Genomic DNA, 27,444 nt, shown 5'->3' on the forward strand with positions numbered 1-27,444 from the left:
ACGAACGCACACACACACTCACAGACGCTCGCAGTTATCTTCCATTTAAAGACGATTGCTTTTCTGCTCACTTATTAATTACAGTAATTGTGAGAGAAATAAACCAGGCCTTATGGAAGATCAGGAATTTATTGGGTTTTCTTCAGACACCCAACAAGCCCAACTTCAGACGGATGTCGGTGCAGTAAGTGGACTCCAAGTGGAGCGGAAAGTGGATCAAGCGGCCCCACCCACCCTTAGCCCCCACTACACACGTCCGCAATCTGCCACAGGTGTCGACTTCCTTCATTTAATTCAGTTTTTGGAAGAAAACCGACGACAAGACGACATCAGGAGGCGACAGGAAGACGATGAACGAAGACGTGAAGAGGATCACAGGCGTCAACAAGAAAATGCCAGATTCAGTGCCATTATCGAGTTGTTGGCACCTGTTACCCTTCAAGCAGCTACTACACCTGCCTCTTCGTCCACAGGTGCGCCTGCAGGGTCCTCTTCAACTTCTTTGCCCCCCCCACAGAAAGCACTCGCTCAGAGTCCACCGCCACTCCAAGCTGATGCCTCGTTCCAGGTATTCCGTGAATGGCGTCGGAGGTGGGACGATTATTCGATGATGGTCGATTTATCGAGGTTGCCTAGGGAGAAACAGCTGATCCAGATGAGGATGTGTCTCACCCTAGAGACGCAACGTATCCTGGAGCACACCCTGCAAATTCCCCACGGCACAGACAAGACTGTGAAGGACGTCTTGGATGCTTTACAGACGCATATCAAGGGTCTCCGCAACGAAGCTCTGCGTAGGAGAGAACTTCTCAGTTGTAAGCAGCTGGAGGGTGAGTCATTTGCCGATTTTTACGTACGACTCAGACGCATCGCTGAGGAGGTTGACGTTTGTCCTGGGAACTCGTCGACTTGTGAGGAAACACAGCTGAAGATGATTATCCTCATGGGCGTGCGGGACGAAGAGCTTATTCAGAAGCTTATCTCCCTCGACACTGCCTCTTCTCTACAGGATGTTGTCACCACCTGCCGCTCTTACGAAGCCACCAGAAGTGCGACTTCTGCCATTCGTGCTCCATCTAACCAGCTGTGTGCCATCTTCGCATATAAGAAGAACAAAGGACGTGACCGGACTTCAGCTTCACATCCGACTTCAGCTTCACATCCGACTTCAGTTTCACATCCGACTTCAGCTTCTCATCAATCTTCAGCATCACTTCAGACTTCGACGCCAGGTCATTCCTGCCAGCATTGTGCTCGCCGGCATGGTTCTGAATGCCCTGCCGCTGACAGCACCTGCAATAACTGTGGACGTCGTGGTCATTGGGCTAGGACACTGAAGTGCCCTGCCAACAACGTTCAGTGCCGCTCCTGTAGCCGCATTGGACACTATGACAAATGCTGTCAGTCACAGAAGAAGAATAATACTACTTGCAAGTCTCAGGCGGCGAAGAACAAGCGCTGTCGTCGCGTGGGATCCTCTTCTTCCCCTGTCAGCAAGACACCTCAGCCCATCTGTGTTCACCTGTCATACGGCGACATTACTTCCCGTATCCAGATGCTTCCTGACACAGGTGCGGACGTCACAGTCATCGACACAAGACACCTCGACATTCTGGGGATCCCTAGGAGCAGCTTGCAACCACCGTCAACTTCTACAACGCTCACCGCAGACGGTTCTACAATGGCACCTGCTCTGGGTACATTTCAGGCTACCCTCACCCTAGGTAAGCAGTCATGTTCTGCCAGGATTCAGGTCCACAAAGGTGTTCAGATGCCACTACTGTCTTATGGCCACTGTCAAGAGTTGGCCATAATATCTCCAGACTTCCCTAAGCCAATTCTGGAAATAAAACATGTCAACAGGTGCAAGGAGCTGCCCCTCCCACCCAATACGTCACCTTCTGCAGCCAGGGAGTTCTTCCTACTGCAATTCAAGGACGTGCTGGTTTCCAAGGAGGACCTCAAGACGGCTCCACTCAAGCCAATGGCTGGCTCCCCCATGAGAATACACCTGAAGGATGACGCAGTACCTTTCGCCATCCACACACCGCGACAGATACCCTTCGCTTTCCAGAGCCAAGTTAAGAAGGAACTCGACTCTATGGTAGCCCAGGGGATCATTAAGCCTGCTGGTGACGACCCCTCGGATTGGTGTCACCCCATGGTAGCAGTCGCCAAGAACATTACTGGAGTTCGTATCACCGTCGACCTCACCAAGCTGAATAGCCAAGTTTCCCGCCCGACCCACCCTTCACCGACACCCTTCACCGCTATACGCAGTGTGGACCCGAAGGCAAGGTACTTTACTACAGCAGATGCCTTATGTGGGTACTGGCAGATGGAACTTGCGGAAGAAGATCAGCACCTCACGACGTTCATCACACCGTACGGCCGATTTCAGCACTGCAGAGGACCTATGGGTTTCGCGGCTACTGGCGATGCTTTCTGCCTCCGTGGTGACATGGCCCTTCAGGGTGTGGCGAACTGTGTCAAGGTCATCGACGACGTGCTCCTATATGACGAGGATTACTCCACGCATCTTGAGCGTATTCACCAGATGCTCACCAGGTGCCGCAAGTACGGGATCACCCTCAACAAGGATAAGTTTGTGGTCGCCGCACCTAGTGTGAACTTCTGTGGGTACACCCTCTCAGGCAAGGGCATCTCGGCTGATCCTGGAAAGGTCAGCGCGATCCGGGACTTCCCAACTCCTGCCAACCTGACCGACCTCCGCTCGTTCATGGGCCTGGTAAACCAGTTGGCTGAGTTCACCCCCGACATCGCCGCTGCAGCACAGCCCCTACGCCCCCTGATGAGCCCCAAGAGAACATTCACCTGGACAGCTGACCATGATGAGGCATTCCGTCGCGTCAAGACAGCTCTCCTTAGCCCACCTGTTCTCGCTTCCTTCGACCCGGCCCTGCCAGTTGTCCTCCAGACTGATGCCTCTCGCCTCTACGGGATTGGATACGCTCTGCTACAGGACCACGGCAATGGACGCCTTCGTCTGGTTCAGTGTGGCTCTCGGTTTCTTACTGACGCCGAGACTCGCTACGCCACCATCGAACTGGAGCTGTTAGCCGCCGTCTGGGCCATGTCCAAATGTAGGTTGTATCTGATCGGCCTACAACACTTCAACCTCATGACGGATCATCGGCCACTCATCCCGATCCTGAACCACTACTCCTTGGATGCGGTCGAGAATCCCCGCCTCCAACGCCTTAAGGAGAAGATCTCGCCCTACCTCTTCACAGCTGTGTGGCGTGCTGGCAAGCTGCTCTGCATCCCTGATGCTTTGTCACGAGCCCCAGTCAGCCACCCCACACCAGAGGACGAGATCGCATGTGCTGATGCTACTGCACACCTCAGGACTGTAGTGACCGTGAACGCCGTCATCTCAGAAGAGTCTCCACCGCAGGACGCCGACTTACACAGCTCTTTACTCCCATACTGGAAGATGCGGGACGACCTCTATGCTGATGGCGACCTCGTCTTGTATGGAGCAAGAGTTGTGGTTCCTGCCGCCCTCCGCCGCCGCACCCTAGCCCACCTGCACGACAGCCACAGGGGTGTGGAAGCTACGAAGCGCCGGGCGAGACAAGCTGTTTTTTGGCCAGGCATCGACTCCGACATCGCTAGTTCCGTTCAAGTCTGCGAGCCATGCCAGGTGCTGCAGCCTAGTCAGCAGCAGGAACCCCTCATGAACAACGACAACCCTACGAGGCCCTTTGAGTCCGTCTCTGCGGATTTCTTCGTTGTGGCGGGAAAGTCCTTTCTCGTCATCGCCGACCGGCTCTCAGGTTGGCCTGTTGTCGTTCCCTGCGGAGGCAACACTACTGCCTCTCATACAGTACGTATGTTCTGTCGCTACTTCCGGGAAGTTGGTGTCCCTCTCCGCCTGAGGACTGACGGCGGGCCCCAGTTCACCAGCAACGACTTCCGGGACTGCATGGAGCGATGGGGAGTTTATCATGTGGTGTCCTCGCCACATTATCCCCAGTCCAATGGACATGCCGAGGCTGCCGTAAAGTCCGTCAAGCATCTTATCCTCAAGACGGCACCCTCAGGCAACATTGACTGTGAGAAGTTTGACCGGGGTTTATTGGAATTGCGGAATACCCCCAACTTCACAGGTCGCTCCCCAGCACAGATGTTATACGGCCACCCACTACGGTCATGTGTCCCTGCCCATCCTGAGTCCTTCTCGAGGGAGTGGCAGGCCAAGACCGAGGACTGCGATCGTCGTGCAGCCGCCCGTGCTGACCAGGTAAAGGCACAGTACGATCAGCACGCCCGACCCCTTCCCAGGTTGAGTATCGGGCAAACAGTTCGGATTCAAGACCCGACGTCTCACCGCTGGGACAAGGTCGGGGTTGTCATGGGCTGCGGCAAGACCAGGGATTACGAGGTCCGTCTCCCTAGTGGTCGGGTATGGTGGCGGAATCGCCGCTTTCTTCGTTCAGTACCGTCCCCTAGTGGTGAACCCCTCCCCCACATCCCTGTGAACCCTTGCTTGGACGAGAAAAGTAAGTCCTCATTCAGTGACCCCCCAGTTTTCCCACGTCACTCTCAAAGGCTCCTGGAAAAAGAGTCCTCTCGAGATTGCACTGCGAGCGTGAGGGGGAGGGAGGTGTAGATATATGAGACGAATATGCTGTAATATGTAACTGTACTATTTACCATTATTGATTCAGGTCTCTGTATTATATGTTATAATCATACTCCCTTTTGTCACTGAATGTTAGTTCATGTTTTAGGCACATGCGCGCTGTACGCGCATGCGCAGAGAGAGATACCGGGAGAGATTCCAAGACAGGACGCTGTTCCCCTGTCTTAACTCCTTTTGTGTGTTTGTCCCAGAAATAGAACTTACGAACTTGACACCAGTGTGTTTCCTTCACTCCTGATTGGAAGTATCACATGGGTCTCCCACAGTATGAATGAAATTCCGTTACTACAACGAGATAATGGTGAAATGTCCATTTTGAGGTCTCCGTCTCAGTTATGATGTTCCGAAACACTTCCATTTAATATATATTTCAGTGTTATTGTAATCATCAATCAGTGGCCTGGAAACACAGGCTTTGCTTTTACCCAACACAATACATACATAAATATAGCTTATTGGATTTCTTCTTATATTAAAGTATTTAGTATGCATTACAAGGACGACTCCTAATCCTACCCGCCTCTCTATCTGTTGCTGATATGTCGAGCTGGTACAACTTGTGATCTTGTGATGATGCACTGAGGATCATATCAAAGCATTTCGTCTAGCGTTTCGAATTGTAGCGAAGGAGAATCTAACGATATACATTTGGGGGATAACTTTTAAAGATGAACACATTTTTGTTGTTCATGGATGGAGTTAATCTGTGTGATTGTGACTACCGAGCAAAGATGCTTATAATTATTGTACACAACAGACTCTATTGCAATATAATTGTTTCATGTAATCTTATATTAATGAATTCATATAATCATCATGTATCAAGCTCATTATGCAGTATAGTTATAAGCCTGCTATAATCTTTAAATAAAAAATAAAATCCTAAAATATTGAACCTACCAAACCGATTGTGGGTGATAGCTTATCCCCTTGCCAAGTCAAGGACAAATTCCACTCATATAAAAACTGCCCAAGGACAAAATCTCTTTACCTAACAAAACGTAAACCTAACGTTAAAAAACATAATTATACGCAATAGGGAAGTTCTGTCCTATTATGCACTTTAACTGGGGATTTTTTCTTTGGGTTTTTTGTCCTACCTGTGGAAAAGGTCCAGCGAACACCCATGTCCCTCTTGTTTTATTGTTTTGAACTGTATTATGTATTATCGTCATTTTTTTCCGCCATATATTACCATACATTAATTCTACTATTTGTGGCACTTTCCGAAAATATAATGCCTGTATTTTTTCTTATTGAGATAAATTTTGAGGAAACCCACTCATACGGATAGTATATCATCTTAGGCACGTATGATAAGAAAGTTCCTCTTTCAGACCACTGCCTTGTTTTAAATGACTATCCTCAATATAATAATTAAAAGAGTCATTTCATATTTCACTACGTAAATTGCTTTACATCTACTTTTCTATCCATTCCCCTCCAGCATCCAGCCAATATTTACTGACATTAATTTTAGATATCACACATATTTCTGGTTACAACAATAGATTCGCACATATTTTCAGCATAATGATCATAGTTATGCCTGTCTCCTCCAGGTACATCATCATGGCTAATCAACTGGACCACCTGCTCACCCACTTGGGTACCGGGAAGTGGAATCTTCTCAATATTATAGCTCTGGCTTACAGTGAGTACACGTACAGTTACTGCATATATATATATATATATATATATATATATATATATATATATATATATATATATATATATATATATATATATATATATATATATATATATATATATATATATATATATATATATATATAAATATATATATATATATATATATATATATATATATATATATAATATATATATATATATATATATATATAAATATATATATATATATAAATATATATATAAATATATAAATATATATATATATATAAATATATATATATATATATATATATATATATATATAATATATAATATATATAAATATATAAATATATATATATATAAATATATATATATATAATATATATATATATATATATATATATATATATATATATATATATATATATATATATATATATATATATATATATATATATATATATATATATATATATATATATATATTAGGGTGGTCCAAAACTATATGGTAAAAAATATAAGTAGTAATATATTGCCTCCACAAGCCTTAAAATTGTCCATTTGGTTCATAGATAAGGTCTGTAAAATTTTATCCATATTCATTAACATTTAGAGGTCAATCCATTTTGCATATTATACTTGTAGTGTAGGACTGAATTTTCTTGTCCGCATGATACAGTCTTAATATACACAACACATTATATTGGGTATATTTCAATGTATATAGCCTAGTTGCCTATTTGGAAAGGGCAAAGAGTCAAGTATTGAGTCATAGGGACTGACAATGACAGGTTGAAACAGGAAACACAGACAAGGGTTACCATTAATCAGATGAAGTTACTTATTTCATTTATATCTCATCAGTTCTACAATTATTTCATTATCAATCTAAATAGTATATTATGCAGGTTTCCATCTTGTGTCATGGCATATGAATGGCAGGCAATTATTACCTGTGAGAAATAATTAGACTTAGTTACAGATTTTGTAAGGACAAACTTTCCACTACGATCCTTCTTCTTCATCGTCATCATCAGTGTAGTGGATGCAATCCTAGACAAGGTTCTTGAAACTCCAGAGCACGAGCAGTAGGTATATTCAATAAGTGTACAAGACTTGGCGTGATAGCCGACCGATACAGAGGCGAGCACAAGGGACCCCGGACCGTAGGTAGGCCGAGGCTGATCTGAGGGCAGTTGTCTAGCTGGGCAAGGAGAGTTGCTAGACATCACTAGGACAATAAATGAGGTCCTCTAGTTACTCGACTAGCGCGGTACAGACATAGTATATCGGGACATAGTAAGTGAACATAGGCATTAGACATAAGCATAGATATCGGACATGGTATAATAATATGTAGTAATACAGACATGTGAATAAATGGTACAATGAATGGTAACAGAGTCTTGGCGTCAGGCGTGTTCACATATCTATACACCTCCCTCCCCCTTTACGCTCGTAGTGCAATCTCGAGCGGTCTACGGACTCTTTTTCCATGAGTCGGGGGGGAGCGGCGAGGGACAATGGGAGGATCAACTGACGACCTTCGTTCCTGGTCTGGGCAAGGGGACACAGGGGACGGGGAGGAAGGTTCGTCACTAGAGGATGGCACTGGGCGGAGATGGCGTCTGTTTCGCCACCACACACGACCACTGGGGAGGCGGACTTGGTACGAACGAGACTCGCCACGGCCCATGACGACCCCGACCTTGTCCCAGCGGTGTGACGTCGGGTCCTGGATTCGTACTTGCTGGCCGACGGTCAACCTGGGAAGGGGGCGGGCGTGGGCGTCATAGTGGCTTGTCACTTGGGCCATCCGGGCAGCCTCACTGCGGTCGCACTCGTCCGCCTTGATCTGCCATTCATCTAAGAAGGACTGGGGGTGGGCAGGCACACGAGTACGAAGGGGGCGGCCATACAACACCTGGGCAGGAGAGCGTCCGGCAGGGGTAGGGGTGTTACGGAGTTCCAGTAGGCCCCTGTCGAACTCCTCGCAGTCCAGGTTCCCCGTCGGTGCTGTCTTGAGGATGAGGTATTTTACGGACTTTACCGCTGCCTCGGCGTGGCCATTCGCCTGCGGGTAATGAGGGGAGGTGACGATGTGGTGGACGCCCCAGCGTTCGGCGAAGCTCTTGAACTCGTGGCTATTGAACGGGGGCCCACCGTCGGTTCGGAGGCGGAGAGGCACTCCGACTTCCCGGAAGAAGCGACAGAACATCCGGATGACCCTGGAAGAGGTGGTGTCCCGACCGCAGGGAACTACCACGGGCCATCCAGAGAGCCTGTCGGCGACCACCAGGAAAGACTTTCCGGCCACATTAAAGAAGTCGGCGGACACGGACTCAAAGGGCCGCTTTGGGAGGTCATTGCACAGGTACGGCTCTTGTTGCTGGCTGGGCTGGAGTTGCTGGCAAGGCTCACAGGCCTCAACCGTGCTCTTAATATCGGCGTCAATACCAGGCCAGAAGACGGTCTGACGGGCTCTGCGCCTGGTGGCTTCAACGCCGCGGTGGCTGTCATGGAGGCGGGATAAGGTGCGCCGGCGGAGGGCAGCGGGAACGACGATCCTGGGGCCGTACAACACCAGCTCTCCGTCCGCATAGAGGCTATCCCTTAGCTTCCAGAAGGGGAGGGCGGAGGCGTGAATGTCGTAGCGGTTGGTGGGGAATCCAGCGGAGACGTAGTCGAGGAGTTGGACGTATGCCGGGTCTTGAGCGGCGGCGATGCGAAGCTCCTGGAGAGTCCTATCGTCTTCGATGGAGGGCGTCGTCGTCGTCTTGTCAGCAAGAGAAGTGGCTGTGTGTGTCACTAAAGACCGAACGTGAGCAGCGGCCGTGGTACAGTCGACTTCATCTTCGGGTGTGGGGCGACTAACAGGGGCTCGGGAGAGGGCGTCTGGTATGCACAGAAGCTTCCCGGCGCGCCACACAGCTGTAAAGACGTAAGGGGCGGTCTTCTCTTTGAGACGTTGGAGGCGAGGATTTTCGATGGCGTCCAACGTGTAGTGATTGAGGATGGGTATGAGCGGGCGATGGTCCGTCATGAGGGTGAAATGCCCAAGGCCGAACAGGTAAAGGCGGCACTTGGCCATAGCCCAGGCGACTGCCAGCATCTCTAGTTCGATGGTGGCGTATCTGGTCTCCGTGTCCGTCAAAAACCTGGAGCCACACTGAACTAAGCGCAGTCTACCCTGGCCGTGGTCTTGAAGGAGGGCATATCCGAGGCCGTATAGACGGGAGGCGTCGGTCTGGAGGACCACTGGTAAGGACGGGTCGAAGGGTGCCAAGGCTGGTGGTGACAGCAACGCCTTCTTAACATTCCTGAACGCTAGGTCGTGGTCAGGAGTCCAGAGGAAGGAGCGCTTGGGGCTCATGAGGGGGCGTAGAGGTTGGGCTGATGTGGCGATTTTAGGGGAGAAGTCGGCCAGCTGATTTACCAGGCCCATAAATGAGCGAAGGTCGGTCAGGTTCGCTGGAGTAGGGAAGTCCCTGATGGCCTTGACCTCCTCATCAGCTGAGATCCCCTCTGGCGAGATGTTGTAGCCGCAGTAGTTAACTTGGGAGGCGGCGACCACAAATTTATCTTTGTTCAGGGTGATGCCATGGGCACGACATCTTGTGAGCATCAGATGAACTCGGTTCAAGTGGGCCGGGAGATCATCGTCGAAGAGCAGGATGTCATCTACGACCTTCACGCAGTTGGTGACACCCTGCAGGGCCATATCCCCACGGAGGCAGTACGCATCCCCCGTTGCTGCGAAGCCCATGGGTCCGCGGCAGTGTTGGAAGCGGCCGTGGGGCGTGATGAATGTAGTGAGGTGGCGATCTTCTTCCGCCAGGTCGACTTGCCAGTACCCATGTAGTGCATCCGCCGTGGTAAAGAACTTTGCAGACGGGGTGACGCTGCGGACTGCTTGAATGGGCGTAGGCGATGGATGGGCGGGACGGGAGACCTGCGAGTTGAGATGGGTGAGGTCCACTGTGATGCGAACACCTACAGGCTTGGGTGCCAAGACCATAGGGTGGCACCACTCGGAGGGCTCCTCACCGGCGTGTCTGATGATCCCCTGCTGCACCAGAGAATCGAGCTCCGCCTTCACCTTGTCCCGTATGGCAAAGGGAATAGGCCTGGGTGTGTGGATGGCGAAAGGCGTCGCGCCAGGCTTGAGGTGGATTCTCATCGGAGGGCCTGTCATCTTCTTGAGCGGCGTCTTCTGGAGGTCGGACTTGGAGATGAGGACGTCGCTGAACTGACGAAAAAAGAACTCCCGGGCGGCAGCAGGTGTGGTCATGGCTGAAACAGGTATATCTGCACACCTGTTGAGGTGTGTCACGGCGAGGATGGGCTTTGGGAACTCAGATGAGACGATGGCCAAGTCCTGACAATGGCCACATAACAAGAGAGGGGTTTGGATGCCCTCGTGGACGTGGACTGTGGCAAGGCAAGACTTGGGACCGAGCTGTAATGTTGCCTTGAAGCACCCCAAAGCTGGAGACATCGGGGACCCGTCCGCTGTGAGTACGTCGTTCCTGGCTGTGGGTGACAGGCTACTCCTGGGGATGTTGAGGGCGTCCAGGTGTGTTGGTCCAATCACCGTGATGTCCGCGCCCGTGTCAGGTATCATCAGGAGGTTGGAAGAGTTGGTGTCGTAGGACAGACGAACATTGACGGGCTTGGGGGACCTGTCACTCGAGGCATCATCCACGCGTAGGCATCCTTTGTTGTTCTTGGGAGACGGTGAAGAGACATTTTGACCTGGGGATGGGGGCTTCTCGGTGGACCCGCAACACTTGGCGAAGTGTCCTTGCTTGTTGCAAGCGTTGCATGAGGCCTTGTTGGCGGGGCATCGAGGTGTGCGGGGCCAGTGGCCTTGAAATCCGCAGTTTCGACATGTACTATCAGCCGCAGGGCACTTTCCTGGACCGTGCTGGCGCTGACGGCTTCTGCAGGATTCGGGAGAAAAAACTGGTGACCGTGACGGGGGCTGTGGAGAGGACGCCGTCTGCATCTGGCGTTGATTCCTCTTGTAGGTGGAGACGGCGTGAACTTGAGGTGGCGATGAGTGTATAGCTGAGGCAGCCTCTCTTGTGGCCTCATACGACCTGCAATGGGTGACGAAGTCGGTGAGGGGGGAGGCGGCGTCGAGGGTGAGGAGTTTCCGAAGCAGGTCCTCGTCACGTACACCCATCAGCAAGATCATCTTGAGCTGGATCTCGGCACAGGTTACAGGATCGCCTGTACATAGGTCCACCTCGGCTGCTAGGTCCTTAAGTCGTGCATAGAAGTCTGAGAATGATTCCCCAGAGGCTTGTTTGCAGGATAGCAGTTCCCTACGACGCAAGGCTTCATTGCGGAGGCCACGGAAATGACTCTGCAAGGCGTCTAAGACCTCTGTCACTGACATGGAGGAGTCAGGGGGAATGGCTAGCGTGTGCTCTAGGAGGCGTTGAACATCGAGGGAGATGCACGATCTTAATTGGATGAGTTGTTTCTGAGGGGGCATTCGGTTGAGGTCAGACATGACAGCAAAGTCTTCGAAACGACGTCGCCATTGACGGTATACTTGATATGTTGCATCAGATTGAAGAGGTGGGGGGCTGGTAACTGAAGACTTGCTGTGCAGGGGTGTGCTCGAGACGGCAAGCGGTGGAGGAGGCACGGAGAGGTCGACGAAAGTTGAGACTGGAACAGGTGGTTGAGAAGGCACTGAGGCATACCCAAGGGGGATAGGTGACGTGTGAGGAGGCGTTGTCTGAAGGATAGATGAAGAGGCTGAAGCTGGCGAATTGGTTGTGGCAGCTGGTGAAGTCGTCCTCATTGCCAGCAATTCCAATAGTGTCAGGAGTTTGTGGTTATCAGCTTGGTGTTGTTGTTGAAGTTGGAGACGGTAAGCTGATTCCTCTTGACGTCTTTGGGCTTCCTTCTCTTGGGAAACTTGTAGGAAGTAGATTAACTGACGTATATCCTGGCTCCCATCCTTTGAATTTGGCGCGCCCGGCGGCGGGGGGGTGGGGGGGTCTGTGAGGCTTCGTCTACCTCATAATCCTCATCTAGATTTCCCGGCAAATCGTCGTGGTCAGACATCTCGTGCTTGGTGTGGTTGCGATGGGAAAGACAAGGAGAATAAGGTGAAGTGCTATGTTTTTGTCAATGTACTTGCCTAAGTGCAGGAACTGGCGGGCAAGTAAAAGAGTACTGACTGTAATATTTGTGAAGTGAGGGGAGGCGGCTGGCAGCGGTGTATCCCTCTGGGCGCCCGGGCGGCTGGTGGTGACTCAGTGTAGGGGAGTCAGTGGCTTGCGGGCCTGTGCGGACGGGGGGTGTATGCCGGAGGTGCTGTCTTGGAGACTGGGCTGAAGGCGTTTCTGCTACCTGTAGGGCCGCAGAGACATAGCAAACAGACATGAAAGGCACTGCACTTCACTTAGGGCACTTCACAAGGTCACAAAGCACTGTAAATCCAGGGGCACTGTGGAGTATATCTTCTGGGCGGGAAACAGAGAGGGCCGGGAGACGGACTAGGCCGGCTTTTGCAACTCTTGAACTGTCGTGTTGGAGCTACTCAACTACGCCATGTAGTGGATGCAATCCTAGACAAGGTTCTTGAAACTCCAGAGCACGAGCAGTAGGTATATTCAATAAGTGTACAAGACTTGGCGTGATAGCCGACCGATACAGAGGCGAGCACAAGGGACCCCGGACCGTAGGTAGGCCGAGGCTGATCTGAGGGCAGTTGTCTAGCTGGGCAAGGAGAGTTGCTAGACATCACTAGGACAATAAATGAGGTCCTCTAGTTACTCGACTAGCGCGGTACAGACATAGTATATCGGGACATGGTAAGTGAACATAGGCATTAGACATAAGCATAGATATCGGACATGGTATAATAATATGTAGTAATACAGACATGTGAATAAATGGTACAATGAATGGTAACAGAGTCTTGGCGTCAGGCGTGTTCACATATCTATACAATCAGAAGAAGAGTATCAGCCATCAGCTCCTATTCCATCTTCGTCTGGAGCACCTCCTTTGAAGCGTTCTAGAAAAACTGATATTATCAAGTCACCAGTAGTCATTGAAGCCATGGACCGTACCAATTTATCAGACAGAAATGCTGTGTTTGTAGCTGGGGCTGTAGCACAAGCTCTTGGACACGATATTGCAGACATGTCGTTTTCTAGGAGTACGATTCGAAGGTGCAGAGCAAGTGGGCGTAAGCAAGCAGCTGAAACAGACCGAAAATCATTTTCTCCAGATGAACCTCTTCTCCTACATTGGGACGGAAAACTCCTTCCTGACATACAGAACACAACTGCTAGTCGCATTGCCATTGTGGTGACATTTAATGGACAAGAGAAGCTGCTAGGAGTACCCAAAAAAGAGAGAGAAACTGGAGAAGCACAGGCCGAAGCATGTTTGGAAGCAATTAAATCATGGAATGTTGAGAAATTGGTTAAAGGACTTGTATTTGATACTACTGCTTCCAATACAGGATTACATCGTGGAGCATGTGTCCGCATTGAAGATGAACTGGAACAGGAACTTGTTTGGATAGCATGCAGACACCATGTGCTAGAAATTATGCTAAGCGATGTCTTCAGTTTGATCTGTGGGTCAACTGGAAGTCCTGAGACTATTCTGTTTAAGCGCTTCAAAAAGCAGTGGAGGTCCATTTCGCTCAATGACTTCATTCCAGCACCAGAAAGCATGTTTGAGGACCCAATGCTTCAAATTCTAAGGAAGGAGTTGCTTGAATATTTGCCAGTAGCCCTGCAGGATAATCAGCCACGAGATGATTATAGGGAGTTTCTAGAACTAGCTCTTTTGTTTCTTGGTGGACTGCCAAGTAGTAAGGTTTCCTTTCGAGTTCCTGGTCCTACACACCATGCAAGATGGATGGCAAAAGGAATCTATGCTCTCAAAATCTATCTGTTCAAACATCAATTCACATTATCAACACGGGAAGAAAACAATATCACACAACTGGCTTTGTTTGTGAGCATAATGTATGTGAGATTCTGGCATGAAGCACCAATGGCTGTTCGAGCTCCATTCAATGATTTGCAGCTAATGAAGGTTTTAAAGGAATATCCTCATGAGAAAGTTGCACACGCAGCACAAGCAGCAATTAGCCGACATCTCTGGTATCTATCAGAACATCTTATCGGTCTAAGCTTATTTGATGACAGGATCGATACTGAAACCAAGAAGAATATGGTACAAAACTTCCAGTGCCCAAAAAAACAGGACTTTTCAAGGCGTATTGTCCTATCTGATGAAACTCCTATCAGTAATGTGGCCTCATTTGTTACTGAGCGTACATTAGATATTTTTGATGTTCTTACACTAGATGGCAAAGAAAGAGCACAACTGTTCTTGAGTAAGGATCCCAAAACATGGAAAGACGATGAAGTGTTTATCACAATGAGAGATCGTGCGATAAATATGAAGGTGGTGAATGACAGCGCAGAGAGGGCAATTGCTCTCATAGAGCGTTATAATGAGTCTATAACGCAAAATGAGGACCAAAAGCAGTACCTTTTACAGGTTGTTGCAGCTCATCGCAAGAAGTTACCAACGGCAAGCAAAGCTGCTATGATGAAGGGATACAAATAAAGAATGTGTATTGGTGTTCTAGAGTTATTTAGTTTGTAATTTGTAAAACTTATAATTGTATTTTGCTGAATAAAGACAATGTGTTTATAATGTGTTTATCTAGCCCCGAAAAATCCTTATTACGTACTAAATGGAAAAAAAGAGGACATTGGATTGACCTCTAAATATGCTTTAAATGATCCAATTTTTTTCTGGGATGCATTTTGTACCTAATGGACAAAAATAAACCTTGTGGAGAAAACGTATACAAATATGTGATATTTTGGACCACCCTAATATATATATATATATATATATATATATATATATATATATATATATATATATATATATATATATATATATATATATATATATATATATATATATATATATATATATATATATTGTTACGAGTTGGGGATTTAGAATATAGTTAAAAGTCTACCCAGATCCCAACAGGCAACAACAACAAAAAAACAAAGACAATCGGACTATAAAAGGGTAGACAAAGGATGCGAGTTTTTGTTGTGTATAATAAAGTACCATAAATTCCTTAACAAAATATTCAGCTTTCTATAATTTACCCTTAACCATACTTAACCTAAACATTAACAGTATATACATATTTATACAACATACAACAATTTTGAAGCAAGTGGACGCGGGGAGGCAATATAGGATAACAAATACTTAAGTGCGGAGCTGAGATGGCTGACGAGTAAGGCTGAGTATTGTAGAAGACGGTAGGTAGTCACTGTGCCGTAGGTTTCCAGGATAGGTGATCCTGTGGTCACTTTCCAGAGTGAACTGAACTTTCATCGAACTGGAGCTGACGAGGAAAACTTTGAGGAGGTGACGCGACAACCAGGATATGGAGAAGGGAAACCCCGGAGTGGTAACTAAGAGTAGTCATACTCGGGTTTCGTCCCTAGATGGCGTTGCTCGTGGTGCTGGGTAGGTAGATCAGGACAATAGATGGCGTGGTTCGTAGTGCTGGGTAGGTAGATCATGACAATTGATGGCGTGGTTCGTAACAAAGGCTGTAAGAGACTGCTCCTTAAAATTCGTATTTCTGACGAATTCAGCTAGTCTACCAATCCCAGCCTGTGCAGACAACTATAGTAAGACCCAGTTATCAGCACAGTGGCATATATTTTTTTTTTACTTTTGGACTTCGTCATTTTTTGGGGATAAAACATCTGGTCCTACCACCCGATCCCTCTGAGCAAAGTTTTTCAATTTTGCGCATGCGCAATGTGATAGTGTGACGTAGCAGTGACGTCATTACCACTCCACCTGACTGCAGTGTTGCCAACGTGCCCCATGCCCGCCGTTAAACGCTCCCGTTCGTTGGGAACGGCGGCAGTAGGTGACAGTGATGCTGACGACTTTCTTCTTGAAGACACGTCAAAGAAGAAGCAGAAACCTCAGAAGTCAGGGTCTCCAGCAGGGGCCACGGCTCCCCCTTGCACCCCTTCTGGGGCTGTAGAGGGTGGACTCCTCCTGTCATCGGGGTCCCCATGTGAGCTTACATGTGGCTCAATGACCGACCCTCCGCCGACGATGGACATAGGGGATTCCCTTTGTCTCCCTGCCCCGTCACGCCTTCGTCGTCTCGCCTTTCCTCGGGACTTGCCTCTGAGCACACGGACGACCTGGTTCTTCCGTCACTGCTCGCCACTTCAGGACTCAACACTTCGCCTCTTTAACAATGGCTTCCCTAAGAGATTTACAGATACTTACCCTGTATACAGACAAAACCCTTAACAGGATTTTTAGTCCCACACAGTCTTAAATCCACACCGTCCCTAAATATTATATATATTTCACCATCCCGTACACAGGCTCACTCAATTTCACCCTTTGAAATAAACTTAAGAAGCTTCTCAATGAATTCTATCCACAAATTTCTCTTAGACTGGTCTTCAAAACCCAGAGTTCAATTAAAAAATTCTTTAAAACCAAGGACACCAGACCCACACACTTGCAATCCTCAGTTCTTTATCAATTTACGTGTGCTAGCTGTAGGGCAGCATGCATAGGTAAAAAAAAAAAGACATTTGATAACTCGCATCCATGAGCACTTGGGACGTTCCGTCAGAACGGGCCAATTAATCACACAACCACCACATTCAGTTATTCGTAACCACGCCCACCAACATGGCCACCCGTTTTCGCCGTCTGATTTCTCAATTCTTGGCTGGGGCTACTGTGAGACGGACCTCCTCATTATTGAAGCCCTGCATCAATATAAAGTAAATCCATCCATTTATGAAATAGCTTCCTGTGAATTGTTGTGTTTTTCACATTAAGGCTCGTCTAAAGTAAGGTAATACCCCTGTATATACCTTTTCTTCTGATTTTAGCTTTGTGCGTAGGTCTCCCGTCATTTTTATTGGTTTTAAATTATAATGCTCTTTTAAAATTTTGCGGAAGGTAAACCTTAGAATAATGTTCGGTTTTTATTGTATATTACCTGTAATCTTTTAAAAGTTTTTGTCTGTTTTCTTGGCTCTGATGATGGAAAATGATTTTCCGAAACGCTAGTAATTAAAAAAAACCCAACTTAGTCAAGCTGCTTGTGTTTTCCCTGGTTCATTTGTTAAATATTTGATTAGACATTATTTTATGAAAGTGTTTAACTTTATAACTTATTTAACGTACAACATCGTTTGGTGTCGGTGTTGATGCGGCGCAAGCAACCTAACCATGCACTCGCACGCTCATTTCTGTGAAAGCAAAAATTATTCCTTGAGACACACTCATCACTTTTTTTATGACATATAAGAACGTAAGAACATAAAAATGCAGGAAACTTCAGCGGGCCTATTTGCACTCACTGGGCAGTGCCGTTTACACCCAACCCCTATCGCTCATTTATCCATCCAACCTATGTTTGAAGCTACCCAGCGTATTCGAGTTAATAATGATGTTTGATAACTTGTTCCACTCATCCACTACTCTATCTTCTAATCAGTGTTTACCTATCTATCACCTAAATCTAAATTTGTCTAATTTAAAACCATTGCTACAAGTTCCCTCCTGGTTGGATAGTTGAGTACCCTTGTTATGGCTCCATGACAAAAACCACACCTGACAAAATCCTCTAGGACAAAAACTCCTAAGAAAAAAACCCCTAGGACAAAATGTCCATCCCTACCGGACAAAAACCCCATCTCTACTGGATAAAACCCACAATGGACAAAATCCCCTCACAGTAAAAGATAAACCAAAATTTATTTATAGTTTTTAATAGCTAACATTATGAAATGTAATTTACCTGATAAAGAATAAACTAAAACTATATAAGCATCAACATTTACCTCAGGTTAAAAAAATAAGACAAAATCTATTTGGAGTTTTTTATTAATTTCTTAGAAAACCACTTTCAAAATATTTCTTATTGCAACGATATATGGACCACATAAAGAGTATGATATACTGGACTATAGTCATATCAAAAGCGTATATTATGCCCAATGCCTCTGAGTATTGCCTTCAATGTCTTACGGCCATCTCTAAAATCAACACAGAGATTTCTGAGTCGTTTTTGAAGGTCTCTGGTTTCACATTTAACACGTTTTTCAATTGGTTGCCTTCTCGCGTCAAGTGTAAGATGCATGGACAAAATGGCTGCATCTTTCCGGATGCACTCAATAGCAGTCTAAATTGTAGGGTGAGAGTAGCCCACCAGCTGTTGGAATCCACGATTCCAACTCTCACAGAAGTTGTTGGTGCGGTCTTTGTTGTTAATTGTAGCTAGGTTTACATTCCATTTCTCTGGTGGGAATAATGGAGGAATCCTCCGCACTCGCATTGTCACAGGACCAGGATATTGTCTGGTCTGGTCAATGCGGCGGTATTTGCCGGTGACGTAGGTCGCATCAAAGTAATCAACAAGGTCTTCAAGTCCATTAGGAGTATTGTCTTTTATGTAGTCCATTCCATTAGAAACACGATCAACAGGAAGAAAGGCAAGTCCATCTAGCATGCCACAGAAATGCTTGATATCATCATCTTCTTTGTATCGGTTACTTAGCCCAAGGCTCTTGATCTTTCGCCAGGTACTTTGTGTCAAGTGGTAGAAACACGTCTTGGCATTAGCATGTGGACCCAGCTTGTTGCTGATGGCATTCAGGGCTGCTTGTTCGAAGTCTGTGATTGCTGTTGTGACATTTCTTCATATATCTCTTGGGATTTGCCAGGCAGGAAGGCATAAACACAGCTCAATGCAGATTCTCCTAGAGGGGCACGGATGATGTATAGTTGTTCAAATAGAGATGGTGCACAGGTAAAAGTCCCATCCATATACCACGTGTCGGAATCTGCTTGATGACGTAGACCTTCCTCTGTGGCAAACATGATGATACGGTTCCTTGCTTCTATCCCACTGTCATGAATTAGGAAAGGGTGTGGGTCTGATCCACCTGTCATTGTCCACTCGCCTTCAATTCTTAATTCTTGAAGAGATGATGGATCTGTCGATGTCTACGGATAGTTCTCTTAATGGAATCCATCTGACCAAGTGCAACTCGCCCCTCTTGAGTCATCTCTGCCATACTGTCAAGTAGGATCTGTCCAGTATTCCCCCTGTTGGCAACTGCACGTTCTTTTAGAGTCTGTCGGGCTTTTGTTGCCTCCACTGCAAATGTATCTGGTGTGTAGTTTTAGTCTATGGCGGAAATTATATTTTTACATCCAAATCTGTTGTAAGTTTACCGTTGCAGGAGAGAGCTGCTCTCCTGGAACATTCCCAGCGTTTTGTTGAAGAAGACGTAGACTTCTTTGTGTATATATAGCCACGATAACATAGTTTTTCTCCACCTTTATTGCTGCGTATAATTTCCATTATGAAGTAAGGGTATTTGGAGATTTTTTCTACTTTTTTAACTGTACAATTTCACTAATAATGATAACGGTGAAAATCACAAAGTAATTCACAATGCACAATACACAATACACGCGTCCTTAAAATGTTAAATGAAATTTGTATGAAAAATAGAAACGAGCTATCTAGCTTCCGACTGTATTCAAAGACTGCTTTAAACAAATTCTGTTTTATTTTTTTACTATGTGGGGTTTTTGTCCGGTAGGGGTGGGGTTTTTGTCCGGTGGGGATTTTGTCCTGGGGTTTTTGTCCTAGGGGGTTTTGTCCGGAGGGGTTTTTGTCAGTATCCCCCTTGTTATACCACCTTTGTTTAGGCCTGACTTCCATTTATACACCTCGATCATATCGCCCCTCACTCTATGTCTCTCGAGGGAGTGCAAATTAAGATGAAGTAACCTGTCTTTGTACTCAAGGTTCCTAAAGCATGGAATTAGTCTTGTCATTCTCTTCTGAATTCTTTCTAGGGATTCTATATCCATTCTGTAGTACGGTGACAAAAACTGAACTGGATAATCTTAGTGGTGTCTCACAAGAGCAAGATATAATTTTAGAATAACCTTGCTAGTTTTGTAGCTAATACTTCTTTGTATGAACCCAAGTACTTTATTAGCCTTATTTCGAACAAATACACATTGCTGACTGGGGTTAGGGATTCTTACTTAGCATTACTCCTAAATCTTTCTCACAGTCGGAATTCTCTATGACATCGTTGTTCATCTGATATCTGGTTTAGATCTTCCTGCAGTTTTGCAGTCATATTCAGATTTAATTACACACCCAATTGCATTGTCCTCAGCAAATTTACTTATGTTGTTGTCTACGCCTATATCTAGGTCGTTTATGCATATAATAAATAATAATGGTCCAAGTACTGAGCCTTGGGGTACTCCACAAGTGACATTCCCCTAATCGGATTTAGTGCCGTTTATGCTTACTCGCTGTTTCCTGTCTTGTAACCACGCCATAATCCATTTTAGAATATCTCCTCTAATGCCATGAGCCTCTAAGAGTCTACTGTTTCGTCGTCATTCGTTAGCTGGCCGGTTTCTGACTGTATTGGTCTAATCTTTTCTCGTGTTTTAGTTTGATACATTTGGAAGAATCCCTTGGGGTTTGACTTTGCCTCCCTTGCTACCTTCAGTTCATTATTCCTTTTCGCTTTTCTTATATTGGTCTCTGTCCTACTGGCCAATACCTTATAATAATCCCAGAGGTAAACTTCATGATGATTTATTCTCCTAAATATAGCCTTCCTTAGTCCATTTGGGGTCATTGATATTTGATCTGAGCTTTCTCTATGGTATGTTCTGTATTTGTGCATTAAGTTACTCATTATTTAAATTGTTGTGGAACTCGTCAACCTCAAATTTCGTGATCAGGTCCTTTTCAACCGTCATATTTTGTGAGGTTATCGTTGTCAGGTCTCCAGGTAAAGTGAGGTCACCCTCTCTGGGTACATTGTGTGAGGTCAACTCACGTGAGGTCAGGGAGGTATTACCGCCTGGGAAGATAATGGAAGCATATTGTGTTGTCTATGGTAGACCCATGGCTTCACGAAAATTGTGACCAAGCCCCAGGCTGCTGATCTGACTTTCTGCCTCATTTACACACAATTGCAGGGTCTCAATTGTTTCTCTTACCATTGACAACACAACATACATACATACTTTTGATTTTTTTTTTCATTTTGTATTTCCTTATGGTTCTTTATTATTATTATTATTATTATTATTATTATTATTATTATTATTATTATTATTATTATTATTATTATTATTACTATTACATTTTCGCCCCCCAGGCCCCGATGTGCGTCAGTGACCTGTGTCTGGGTGGGCTAATCCCCGTAAAAAAAGAAAAGAAGGTAATTCACCCCCCAATCGTGATACCTCTTCTCTTAGCTGCCTTATCAAACTATCAAAGTTTGACCTCAAATCTGGGACTGCAATGGAATTTTCCTTGCAACTGACATTAAATTCGACCCCGAATTTTACTTCTTTGTGATCGCTGATAGCTAGTTCGTTCTCTATCTCGACATTACTAATGAGGCTTTTTCTGTTTGACAGAACTAAATCAAGTATATTATTACCCCAGGTGGGTTCGGTTATATGTTGGCTTAGGGAACAGTCCTGAAATATTTCAAGAAAACCCTCTGATTCTGAGTTATACCGTAAGGTCGGTCCAATCTATTTCACTAAAGTTAAAGTTGCCTACTATACAGACTTTGCTAATAATGTCTGGTTGACCTGCGTATTTCATCCCAAATATGTCGCTCATTAACTCCATCAAGATTATGAGGTCTACTGTATATATTACTTCTATGATTATTTTTCCCTACCATCGTTTAATTCTATCCAAATTATTTCTGTATGCAGTTCAGTTTATATTTCCTTATCTATTTCACACTTCAGATTATCCCTGACATAGATTGCTACTTCGCCTCCTTTCCTTATCTGAATATCAGTATGGAATAATTTGTAACTTGCAATTTCGTATTCGACAGGTAAATAACGTGAGTCAAAGTCTATCCATGTTTTGGTGAATGCTATTATATTGATTCTTTACGGTACATACCAAAGCCCTGATTTCTTCCATTTTTTTCTCATACTTCTACTGTTTGCGTAGAAGACATTTAAGTTAGTCGTATTCTGGGTCCTCTCTTTGTCCCGTTTAGGTTTTAACTCCCTGCCTAATTTAGTTTTGTCATCATTCCTAGCACTATTTATCTGTAACTTTTCATTTTGTTTGCTCGTTCCCATTACAGTCTCCTCGATCCCGTGCTCAAATGTTCCCCTAGCAGTTTAAAGACTTCGACAGCTTTTGAACTGCCCTATCGAGAGAGGGAGCCAAGATTTGACAACTCATCCCTAGCATAAACGTCCCTTCTGCCGTAAAAGCTGTCCCAGTTGTTAACGAATGGGACTGATATTGACTTGCAATATCTGTCAAGACGTCCGTTGACACCACTTACTTTTACTTTTTTTATACTTTTATCCTATTCACCACTGATCGGCTTGTTAGCTGCTTGGGCGATTGGTCACGTCTCTTTTACGCACTGTTGGCAAGTACTGGGCATGCATTGGCTCTTGAATGTATCTGAACCTGCTCCAGTGTTTGTCAAGGCTGGTCTTGAAAGAGCTCACACTCGGTGCCGTCACAACACACTCTGGCAGATTGTTCCAAGAGTTAAAAATTTTCTGGGCTTGTAGCTTCTTTAACCTTGAGCTGTGACCCCATGTGGGGCGAGCGTCCGCCAGCTCCAGGTAAGGGCACTCTCCCGAGTAGTGCCCTTTGAAATGTGTATACACCTCAATTACGTCCCTCCTTGCCCGTCTGTACTATAAGATAGGCATTTTCAGGCGCTTTAACCTCTCAGGGTAGCTGAGCTGCCGAAGTGCAAGTACCAGTCTGGTGGCCATCCTTTAGACATTTTCAATCAACTGACAGTCCCTAGCATATCTCGGGGACCAGTACAACAGACAGGGAAGCACTTCATAATTTAATTGCCTGATTCACCTTCTTCTCGCAATGGCCCGAGAAATCAGCTCGTTGTCAACATACACACCTTGGTCCTTTTCACACCCGGTCTCAATTAATGCAGTTTCTTCGTCCCGTTGGGACATATGATACGCCTCTTTACCGTTGGTACGGCCTGTGGGAGACCCAGGTGATACTTCCAATCAGGGGTGAAGGAAACACACTGGTGTCAAGTTAGTAAGTTCTATTTCTGGGACAAACACACAAAAGGAGTTAAGACAGGGGGAACAGCATCCTGTCTTGGAATCTCTCCGGGTATCTCTCTCTGCGCATGCGCGTACAGCGTGCATGTGCCTAAAACATGAACTAACATTCAGTGACAAAAGGGAGTATGATTATAACATATAATACAGAAACCTGAATCAATAATGGTAAATAGTACACTTACATATTACAGCATATTCGTCTCATATATCTACACCTCCCTCCCCCTCACGCTCGTAGTGCAATCTCGAGCGGTCTCTTTTTCCATCAGCCTTTGAGCGTGACGTGGGAAGACTGGGGGGTCACTGAATGAGGACTTACTTTTCTCGTCCAAGCAAGGGTTCACAGGGATGTGGGGGACGGGTTCACCACTAGAGGACGGTACTGAACGAAGGAAACGGTGATTCCGCCACCATACCCGACCACTAGGGAGACGGACCTCGTAATCCCTGGTTTTGCCGCAGCCCATGACAACCCCGACCTTGTCCCAGCGGTGAGACGTCGGGTCTTGAATCCGAACTGTTTGCCCGATACTCAACCTGGGAAGGGGTCGGGCGTGCTGATCGTACTGTGCCTTTACCTGGTCAGCACGAGCGGCTGCACGACGATCACAGTCCTCGGTCTTGGCCTGCCACTCCCTCGAGAAGGACTCAGGATGGGCAGGGACACATGACCGTAATGGGTGGCCGTATAACATCTGTGCTGGGGAGCGACCTGTGAAGTTGGGGGTATTCCGGAATTCCAATAAACCCCGGTCAAACTTCTCACAGTCAATGTTGCCTGAGGGTGCCGTCTTGAGGATAAGATGCTTGACGGACTTTATGGCAGCCTCGGCATGTCCATTGGACTGGGGGTAATGTGGCGAGGACACCACATGATAAACTCCCCATCGCTCCATGCAGACCCGGAAGTCGTTGCTGGTGAACTGGGGCCCGCCGTCAGTCCTCAGGTGGAGAGGGACACCAACTTCCCGGAAGTAGCGACAGAACATACGTACTGTATGAGAGGCAGTAGTGTTGCCTCCGCAGGGAACGACAACAGGCCAACCTGAGAGCCGGTCGGCGATGACGAGAAAGGACTTTCCCGCCACAACGAAGAAATCCGCAAAGACGGACTCAAAGGGCCTCGTAGGGTTGTCGTTGTTGACATGTTTTATTTCCAGAATTGGCTTAGGGAACTCTGGAGATATTATGGCCAACTCTTGACAGTGGCCATAAGACAGTAGTGGCATTTGAACACCTTTGTGGACCTGAATCCTGGCAGAACATGACTGCTTACCTAGGGTGAGGGTAGCCTGAAATGTACCCAGAGCAGGTGCCATTGTAGAACCGTCTGCGGTGAGCGTTGTAGAAGTTGATGGTGGTTGCAAGCTGCTCCTTGGGATCCCCAGAATGTCGAGGTGTCTTGTGCCGATGACTGTGACGTCCGCACCTGTGTCAGGAAGCATCTGGATACGGGAAGTAATGTCGCCGTATGACAGGTGAACACAGATGGGCTGAGGTGTCTTGCTGACAGGGGAAGAAGAGGATCCCACGCGACGACAGCGCTTGTTCTTCGCCGCCTGAGACTTGCAAGTAGTATTATTCTTCTTCTGTGACTGACAGCATTTGTCATAGTGTCCAATGCGGCTACAGGAGCGGCACTGAACGTTGTTGGCAGGGCACTTCAGTGTCCTAGCCCAATGACCACGACGGCCACAGTTATTGCAGGTGCTGTCAGCGGCAGGGCATTCAGAACCATGCCGACGAGCACAATACTGGCAGGAATGACCTGGCGTCGAAGTCTGAAGTGATGCTGAAGATTAATGCGAAGCTGAAGTCGGATGTGAAGCTGAAGTCGGATGTGAAGCTGAAGTCGGATGTGAAGCTGAAGTCGGATGTGAAGCTGAAGTCCGGTCACGTCCTTTGTTCTTCTTATATGCGGAGATGGCACACAGCTGGTTAGATGGAGCACGAATGGCAGAAGTCGCACTTCTGGTGGCTTCGTAAGAGCGGCAGGTGGTGACAACATCCTGTAGAGAAGAGGCAGTGTCGAGGGAGATAAGCTTCTGAATTAGCTCTTCGTCCCGCACGCCCATGAGGATAATCATCTTCAGCTGTGTTTCCTCACAAGTCAACGAGTTCCCAGGACAAACGTCAACCTCCTCAGCGATGCGTTGGAGTCGTACGTAAAAATCGGCAAACGACTCACCCTCCAGCTGCTTACAACTGAGAAGTTCTCTCCTACGGAGAGCTTCGTTGCGGAGACCCTTGATATGCGTCTGTAAAGCATCCAAGACGTCCTTCACAGTCTTGTCTGTGTTGTGGGGAATTTGCAGGGTGTGCTCCAGGATACGTTGCATCTCTAGGGTGAGACACATCCTCATCTGGATCAGCTGTTTCTCCCTAGGCAACCTTGATAAATCGATCATCATCGAATAATCGTCCCACCTCCGACGCCATTCACGGAATACCTGGAACGAGGCATCAGCTTGGAGTGGCGGTGGACTCTGAGCGAGTGCTTTCTGTGGGGGGGGCAAAGAAGTTGAAGAGGACCCTGCAGGCGCGCCTGTGGACGAAGAGGCAGGTGCAGTAGCTGCTTGAAGGGTAACAGGTGCCAACAACTCGATAATGGCACTGAATCTGGCATTTTCTTGTTGACGTCTGTGATTCTCTTCACGCCTTCGTTCATCGTCTTCCTGTCGCCTCCTGATGTCGTCTTGTCGTCGGTTTTCTTCCAAAAACTGAAGTAAATGAAGGAAGTCGACACCTGTGGCAGATTGCGGACGTGTGTAGTGGGGGCTAAGGGTGGGTGGGGCCGCTTGATCCACTTTGAGCTCCACTTGGAGACCACTTACTGCACCGACATCCGTCTCTAGTTGGTCTTGTTGGGTATCTGAAGAAAACCCAATAAATTCCTGATCTTCCATATGGCCTGGTTTATTTCTCTCACAATTACTGTAATTAATAAGTGAGCAGAAAAGCAATCGTCTTTAAATGGAAGATATCTGCGAGCGCCTGTGAGTGTGTGTGTGTGCGTTCGTTCGTGCCTGTACTCGGGGCAGGTGGCTAGCGCGCTGGCTGACTCACTCGGCAGTGCCATTCGAGACGTGAGTGGGTAAGGATGTCAAAACTTGAGCTCTCCCATAGGTCTTAAATAGGCTTCCCTCTTTTGTAAATAGTGCAGGAACACAGGGAAACACTTTAAAGACACTAAAGGGCACACAGAACACTAAAAAAGCACTTCACAACACTGCACTGTAAATCCAGGAATATCGTGTGGAGGTAAGCCCGAGATCGGCTCGACAGGAGGAGTTGACAAGATGGCGGCTCCGAGAGAGATTCTGTGTCCACTCCAATTCTGAATAATGTGATGTCCCAGCTAAACACTGCGCCATGTGGGAGACCCAGGTGATACTTCCAATCAGGGGTGAAGGAAACACACTGGTGTCAAGTTCGTAAGTTCTATTTCTGGGACAAACACACAAAAGGAGTTAAGACAGGGGAAACAGCGTCCTGTCTTGGAATCTCTCCCGGTATCTCTCTCTGCGCATGCGCGTACAGCGTGCATGTGCCTAAAACATGAACTAACATTCAGTGACAAAAGGGAGTATGATTATAACATATAATACAGAGACCTGAATCAATAATGGTAAATAGTACAGTTACATATTACAGCATATTCGTCTCATATATCTACACGGCCCAGGTGCAGCCTCTTACACTTCGTGACATTGAATCTTAGCAGCCATTTCTTCGACCATTCTTGAAGCTCACAGAGATCCTTCTGTAGTCTGCTTGGTTCTTAATTTCCCGAAATAGCTTGGCGTCATCCGCAAACATTTGTATGGAGGAATGTACAGCATCATGCATGTCATTTATGAAACATTTATGGGTACACATGATGATTTCGTACCATTAATCACCACACA

At 46.7% G+C, this 27,444-nt stretch overlaps 1 protein-coding gene across 1 annotated transcript in view; it reads left to right on the forward strand.

Annotated features, from left to right (window-relative positions):
* The window catches only part of LOC121868981 (organic cation transporter protein-like), a 286,571-nt gene that overhangs the window by 34,353 nt on the left and 224,774 nt on the right, over positions 1–27,444 (forward strand). Inside the window, exon 2 of the mRNA XM_042370028.1 lies at positions 6,232–6,323. Coding sequence (XP_042225962.1) covers positions 6,242–6,323 — 82 coding nt within the window. The 5' untranslated portion in view covers positions 6,232–6,241. The remainder of the gene's footprint in view (positions 1–6,231; positions 6,324–27,444) is intronic.

This window comes from Homarus americanus, unplaced genomic scaffold, assembly GCF_018991925.1.
Source record: "Homarus americanus isolate GMGI-L3 unplaced genomic scaffold, GMGI_Hamer_2.0 scaffold24694, whole genome shotgun sequence".
Lineage (NCBI taxonomy): Eukaryota > Metazoa > Arthropoda > Malacostraca > Decapoda > Nephropidae > Homarus > Homarus americanus.